An 8373-nucleotide genomic window follows, 5' to 3' on the forward strand; every position below is an offset into this window, starting at 1 on the left:
AAACCGTGTAAAAATCATGTGAACATGGCGTGAACACTACATTGTTGGCATATAGGCACCGTGTGACACCCTTATACACATTGCTTGCTAATCTCAATAGTTCTTGTCCACAAATAATGCCCATACAGAGGGAAATTTTTGCTCGTAGATAGATGCTATGCTTGTAATTCAATTTGAACTTGTATGCTCGTACCCCGATTTGATCGTATTCAAAGATTTTTTTTTTTAAACCTACTGTGGGTTTCAAAGATGGTGCAATCAAATTTTTTGGGAAATAACTCTGTAACGAACACTTGTATCAGTACGAGATTTTGCCATAGTGTAATACATCCAGTGGAAGTTCATATTGATATTAATGAATAGTGTACCCTGATCAAGTTATCATAACGAGACTTTCCATTTTTATCTTAGCAATCATAAGTTAATCTGTATCATTTTATCTCAAATATTTTTCATATGGCTTTTGTTTTATTTTTTATTTCTCATGTATATTTTGTAATATACTTCTTTCCTCATTTTCAATACTGGGTTGCTTTTCCCGTTAAATCTGTGTGGCTTTTATAGCATTCTGCCTCATAACTATAATATAATTAATTATCAAAGTGAAGGAAACCTATTTCAAAATGGTACGTCGAAAACAAACTTCCACAGATCTAGGTATTTTTGTGATGGTGATTTCAAGTCGATTCTCTATTTTGGATAAGAAGATTGTTTTTAAAGTCAACCATTTATCGTCCTCAATATACCCAGTAACAGATATAGCAACAGAAGAGATAATTTCTATTTATCTTCTTTTTGTTATTGAACATGCATAAAAATATGGTACACTCTTCCATATGAATATGGTTGGGTTTTTAAATCAGTTCCGGCATTACTTAGTATATAAACTATAACATTACTTTGGAACACATTCCTCCCTTCTCCATGAAATGGCATTTAATTTCACTAATGTGACAATTAACTGGATCAATTCAAATTCATATAAACTTCCTATACCTACATACTATCTACGAATGGTTACACGTCCAACTAACTTTTCATATTGCTGCCAACAGCTTCTCTTCACTTCCACCCTTATATTATTCTTAAGTCTCATTGGTGAGAAATACGAGTGTAAAACTGTATACAAAGAAATGTGGAAATATGAAAATTATTGTACTTTCTTGAAGCCACGTGTCTCTTTCTCACTTTGCTGTTGTTTTACATAATAGTGTTATGTGTTTTAGCGGTAATTTGATAAAGAATAAGCCTTCTGGTTACAAACTACACAATATTATAATCTAGAAAATAGATAAATGATGTACTCATGTGAGATTTTATATGGACTAAATATAACCAAATACGGTATATTTTTATCTTGTTTCAAACCTAACTTAGTTCCCTAAAACATTACTGTACTTTGATACCAGCAGGAGAAATCTAGAATATATTTTTGAGTACATTTCAACAACTGTTCTATGTTAAGAAAATTTCTGAACTGTTTTTCGTTATTTTCTTCCTGCTATATCCTTTCCAGTTTTTAGAAAATGTTTATTTAGTAAACTTAATCCTTCTCATGAAAATTCTCTTGTTGCTTTTCATTTAAACTACACTGATCAAACAGCTGAATGAGGTTAATGGTATATAAAGTTATATTTTTCACAGAATCAGGCATGTAAGGAAGTAATGAAGATGCTTTTTGATTCTGTGATAAAGTGTTCTACTGTCAGGACTTAACTTGAAAGCCTTCCCATGCATAATTTAAACATTAGGCTACATTTTAAAAATTCACACTATCCTTAATTCCTCATTCAAATGGAAACCGAAAGTTCTCCCACAAGTTTATATAAAACTCATACTCTTTGTTATTATATTCCTATGATATCCCCAGTTTCTTCACTTTTTACCATGGAAGTACTGTAATTCACTTCATTTTTTCAATATAATATTATTACATTTCCCATACCGTCAGGTACTATTTGGATAAGCATATATGGCATACATTTAATATCACAATATTATTGTAATTAATTTAAGTTTTTATTAAACGGAGATGAAGAGCCCTGACCGATGAAAATGAATATACTACAATATAGTAACTTTAATATAAATAATTCCTAGTAAATAGAGAAAACGGATGTTTTTGGAGTACTGTATTTTGAAAGAATTGTGGAAAAATATTGGCCACAAGTAAGAATTCAATTAATACTGATAATTAGTTTGTACCTTATTACAATGAAGTTAAACTTCAAAGAAAGTTACTTTTGAACCATTATGCCAAAAAGGAACTGTTGGAAAGGAAAATTTTTCATTCTTATAAACTAGATCCCCTAAAGTACGTATTTTCCTTGTTATTGAAAACTAATAAATCTCCAATTCAGACGTTCCTGAATGTATGCGTTTTATTAGACTAAATTATGTTCTAAGTAGGTACAATATGTTACTTACTAATTTTATTTCACAATGGTAATTAGATTACGTTATGTTCAGTAATGTAACAAATTCTTTTCCTGCAGAAGCAGATTAGTTAGATGTAGAAAAGAATCATTCATATAAGGTAAAAGAAAAAAATTGCAGTTCTCGAGATATGTACAATTAAAATTGCCAAAATTATGTTTTCATGTGAGAATTTTTAAATTTTCTTATATTTCCTGTGGTGTACCAGTTATTATTACTTTTTTTTTCTTGCTTTGAGTATGCCATTTTTAACTGATGAAATTAATTTCCAACACTGTACTGTATATTTATGCATCTGTTTGATGTTTAGTCGAGAAGAATTTTATTGGTGATTTAATTTCGAGTAATATTCAATTCATCAATAATTGCGTAGAAAACTCGTCTATCTAGGATGACGTTTTAAAGGAAAATTAATACAAATACTTAGGAACACAATTCACACTATTTATTTTGTTTGAGAAATCACAACACATGTATATTATTTCAGTATCCTCAGTAATATTTCTAATCATTACACAAGAACTGTACAGACTCGTTCAAATAAAAACACAGGTATCAGTTGCGAGAGGGGGGGAGTGAGGGAAGGGCTGCCCAATGGGAAAGAGGGCACCTGCCCAGAGCGTTCGAATGAGGGGTGAAGGGTGACTGCTTGAGGTGAGGGGCGACCGAGCTCATTGTATGGGTGAGCACAGTGGACGTCACACCCACTTCATTATAGTCACAAGTCAGCTGCACCCCCATACCCACAGTAATAACAATATTCATTATTGACATGCCAGGTATTTAAAACAATACCAAAAGAACTGAGTACTAACATCCCCGGACATGAGGTTGTCATTCTGCTGGCAGGCAGGCAGGCAGCAGATCTGGCAGCCTTCTTGTGACAACGGGGTTTGTATGTAGGCATGGGAATGCGGGCATGGGTTGTTAGTCTTTCTTTTAGGACTAACAATCCATGCCTCTCAGGCTGCAACAATGGATTCATTAAAGCTCAACAGCGAGAAGCAGAGAGACCTTCCGTGCCCATAACGGAAAAAGTGCAGTAACGGCAATAAATATTTTAAAAATATATGAAACATCTGGTATAAATTACAAAAACTTATTTATGTATTCTACCCACATGGATACCTGCCTACCTTCAGAGCAACATACGACTATCCTCATTTTTATCTCAACATACAGAAACTAAAACTGCACTGACGTCAAACATAGGCTGGTAAAAAAAAGTGTCATCAAGTCCTAGGTAGCTCAGAGCACCACCCAGGCGGAAGCCTAAACCTATGGTTTCACTTTATACATTAAAAAAATTATAGCGGTCTGTAAAGAAGCTGGCCATGAGCCTATGGTCATGGGAAGCTGTCTGGGGAGGCAGGGTGAGGGTGGAGGGGTTTGAGATTCTTCTTTCTCATAAGGGAGTTTCAAGAAGGTGAAGGAGAAAAGCTATGTACACACAAAATGCTCTCAAAATATAAGCTATAAATACGGAGAGGAACGTGAGGTAAACTAGTCATGGATGGAATACGGTGCCACACACGTCACCAGCGACAGCGCTTGCACCCCGACCCTAGCCGAAGGTGAGAAACGTAGCTACACTATCTAAAAGTGTATTAACAAAAAATAAAAGTGAGAATAAATAATTCACATTAATTAATAACACAAGAACATTTCTAATATAAAAATGATTGGAACAAGACACGTTAGGTACTGGGAGAGGTTGGGTGAGACTGCCAGCTGGGGGAGGGTAGGGGAAAGTGAGGAGATGTCATTGATGTAGATAGTGGTATCTTATTGCTACCACCACTACCACAACCACCACCATCACCATTAACACTGGCTCACCATCACCACTGCCACTGCACCCACCACCACACGCACCATGGGAAAGACTGGGAGGGGAAAGGGTGGGGGGGCCTGGAGCCACGGGGGGACAACACATTAACAATGAGATCATGCGGCACACCGACCCTTCCCACGGTACCCCGATACGCTCACTCTAAACACTAGACCACCACACCCATGGCACACTTATGATACATTCACAGTAAACACAGTCACACCCTTGCACCAGTGGCACCTTGTGTACACAGCATTCATCAATCAGAAGTGGTGCCTATGGTAGTAAATGAGCTGCAGACATGGTATGTGGTAGCCATGGGGCCAAGAGAAGGGGTGGTAGTGTAGCTAAGGTCAGCACCCAGCACCACCACCCCTACACACCAACCACCTAGAGGAGTTGTCAACACTAAAATATGCACACTACTACTGGTTCTCTCTTCTTATTGCTTAGTAAGTCAAAAAAAGGAGCCACAGCTGAAAATGTATTCAATGTCATCATCATCTGAAGTGTGGATGAGCTATTGACTTTCACATATTATTGAGGCGAAAACATTTATGCCAAAACATTATAACTTGCATAGATTACACTCGTTTTGATTTTAATTTCTCCTAAAAACAGTAATCATGTTTGCCATCAAGCAGGTGGTCTGATATGTTTTGTCAGGGTCACGGCAACATTGAAGCACTATTATTAGCCATAATACTGACAAGCGTACCAGGGAACCTACTAAAAAACTTTAGCATTTCCTCAGTGCTTGTCACTTATCTGGCAAACACCTTGAATAATATTTAGCTGCCTGAGCTGCACCAGCATGTTATGTTTTCTCATATTCCCAGCTTGAGCTACTATGGAATAATGTCAGCACGGTCTGAAACTGTTACAACTACAACCTTGATGTAAACAAACAACATACAGATAAAACTGCAGAAATGCATAAAAAGTTAACCCTGGAAAAGTATCTGGATGAGAAGGATCTGATGGTCCTTTGAAGGATAATTCGTTCATAAAAATTATTTGGAAAAAACTATTCACTATAGATAAAATTATGTAATCTCCCAAATTCTCCCTTCCCAAAGACATATTACAAATTTACATCTGGTTAGTTAACATAACCAAGAAACATCTAACAATATATATTCTTGTAAATAACAAAGATCATACATACAACCAACATTAATGACAACCATACTCTGTCATACCATCCCTTCAAGGCCCCACAACAACAACCCTCCCAAGCAACATAAACAGTACTTCTATCCTTCATAACACATCGCATTCACACTATAAACTATACATTTTTCCCTGCTGAAAACTACTACTGTACCATAAAAAAACAGTTACAGTAGACACTACCTAATGCGCCGCTCTCTGCTGTATGTGACAAAATAACATGTCCAGTTTCCCTAACATACGACCTATGGCTACCCAGCTTGTAGACAGTGCTGACACGTACCTAGCATCATATTGTAAGACGTGGCTTGTTATTTATCAGCAGTCGATTTTTTAGATTTTAATTTAGATTAAACAAGTTGTTAAGTGTAAATACATTTTCTTGATAATTATCAAAAATGAGATATACCATTGAATACATGAAAAGAGATTACAAACCAGGTTCATGGTACAATATGATGTGGTTAATACAGCTCGGCACCTTACCCTGACTGTCTCCTGCTTGTGGGCAGACACCAGCTCTCTCAGACAGTGGATACAAGAGTTACGTATCAATCAAGAAGTGGATACAGACGCCAGATGCAAAGCCATGGCATTCATAATTATATAATTATTTGTCAATATCAAAGTAATTAATTAATTCAACACAGTCAATATTAATATCTGAGCAATCAGAAGTCCTTGAAACTATCATAATGAGATTCTGAGGTCCACATTCAAGAGTTGCACTTAAGTCAATTTATTCACTAACAATATAAAGCTACCAGCAGATGAACTTAACATACATTATGGTGCCATTTTTATACTTTACTATATGCTGAATAATTGGACAAACTAGTGAACAAAAAAGTTGGTGCACATATTCAGCGAGCATGTGAATAAAGTTCAAGTGACATCACAATACACTTTGAGTGCATGTGCTGGTAATATGAGCCAGGCAAAGGTGCCAATTGACTTAAGTGTGTCTCCTGCTTTAGACCCACTCATATAAGTGCCTACTATGACATAGAAAGTACCCTTGAGATATTTCATGGCTTAACAAACTGTATCAAATAGTCTGTGACAATTTTGTATTAAGGGGGTATTAACTACAAATTATTAAACTGCAAATGTGGGTGGTTGATATAAACAAGTGTGTTAATATCATTTCAAAAAACATCTGTCAACACTGTGCGCATGAATGATTGATGACTATATTGCACCAAAAGAGTATTGTGCTGTCCATATAAAAGGGTCTGGCTTCTTAATACTAGACTTTACATTATCTGTTGGAAGGAACTGTCTCACACACTCTTCTCCTTCTTCAAGTGTCTTCTCCATTGTCTGCCATAACTTTCTCATTTTTTTCCTTGTGGACACTAAACTGGACTCTGCTTTCAACACACACACAATCACACATTTCTGCATCACAAGTTTATCTCTTGACTTAATGTTTGTCACGATAATTTTACAGTGGGTAAGCTCAATTCATTATTGGCAGGACCTTCCAGTATTATTGTTCACAGTTTAATGGATTTCCAACCACCAATTCACTGTAGAGGACCAAGCCCCAAAATCACTGTTACAACTTAATCTTCATTGTCTCCAGTTTTACTACTTGGGAGGAAGTAACCCTTTCCTGCCTGTTGAACCACAATGGTTCCAAGCATTTGTGAGCTGTGTTGATTCCGCTCCCAGCGGTAAAATCAATCGGCCTCTTACACGGCTCATGAGATCACTGGCCAATATTGGTGCACAATGCAGGAATGGTGATGCAACAGTAAACACTGTTCACTGGGGGAAGGAGTGCTGCACTGGTGCATCACAATGCTTAGCAATTATTATTACCCTGTCATATATGGCTAACACTCCCTTCTCCACACACAAAGAACAGTTTACAAACAATTAGTCACTGAAAGTACTGTACCACTACTCTCCTTCACCTTATCACTTGACAGTGAAGACATGGAAGTGGAGCTTACCAGGTGCTCTAGGGTAACAAATATATAAAAAAGCTAAAACAAGGAACTGACACTGAGACAATACAGTGAGCATGGGAAACAGTGACAACTATTTCCTTTACATGGCTAGTACGCTACACCAGAGTACTTCTATCTTTTACTATCTTGCACCTTAAAATCCCCCAAAACCCATTCCCATACTGGTTTGCTTGATACGCTCCAGCATGGCATTTTGGGAGTAACCTTGAGTGTAGGGGGAATTTGCGTAAGGGGACGGGTAGGGGAAACGTGGAGAGGGTACATGGAACCCAGGTGTAGTGGGTGGATAGGGAAACGTTGAGTGACCAGGTGGAGGGTAACTGGGAGTAGCATCACTATACTGTGAATATGGGTATGTCATACCCATCGAAGAGTGTAGAGCACCCATTGGACCCATTGAGGACCCACTCATACTTGAGCTCATGGGTGTTGGTGAACTCATCAGGCTAGGAGAACCCATAAAAGAGGAGCCCATCGGAGGAGTGGCAGCTAACATAGAGGGACTCATGATGTCTGGATATGAGGAGTGTGGAGGTGGCGGCCCAGGAGCAGTTGGAGGAGGTGCTGGGGAGTAGGAGGTGCTGTACATGGATGGGGAAGGGGCGGGAGCACTGCTAGTCAATGACGACACACTAAATGAGCTTGTTGATGCCTGTGGTGAACCTAGATCGTAAGCACTACTGTATGACATAGTGGTACTAATGCTGCTATTTGCCAGTGAGCTCACACTGAAATTTGTACTGAGGTTTGTACTGTTAGAGCTGTAGTGAGGGGAATACGGATGTGAAGATTGTGGGGAGCCATAGTGGGAAGTTGGGTAAGCCGAGGCTCCTGAGCTGCTCCCCCCTGGATAGCTCTGATAGGTAGAGGTGGGCGGAACATGACCAGGACTGAAGGGCGCTGATCCCGTAGGAGGGCCAGGGGTAGTAGGATTAGAGCAAGGGGCAGAAT

At 38.0% G+C, this 8373-nt stretch overlaps 1 protein-coding gene across 13 annotated transcripts in view; it reads right to left on the bottom strand.

Annotated features, from left to right (window-relative positions):
- Nucleotides 1-2865: 2865 nt before the first annotated feature.
- Nucleotides 2866-8373, bottom strand: part of LOC137634759 (mucin-6-like) — a 23452-nt gene continuing 17944 nt past the window's right edge. For all 13 annotated transcript variants that reach the window (XM_068367275.1, XM_068367281.1, XM_068367274.1 and 10 more), the window contains one exon: nt 2866-8373. This exon is cut by the window's right edge and continues 1666 nt beyond it. In XM_068367275.1, the coding sequence (XP_068223376.1) occupies nt 7556-8373 (818 nt within the window). In that variant the 3' untranslated portion in view covers nt 2866-7555.

The sequence above is a fragment of the Palaemon carinicauda genome, chromosome 45 (assembly GCF_036898095.1).
Source record: "Palaemon carinicauda isolate YSFRI2023 chromosome 45, ASM3689809v2, whole genome shotgun sequence".
Classification (NCBI taxonomy): Eukaryota; Metazoa; Arthropoda; class Malacostraca; order Decapoda; family Palaemonidae; genus Palaemon; species Palaemon carinicauda.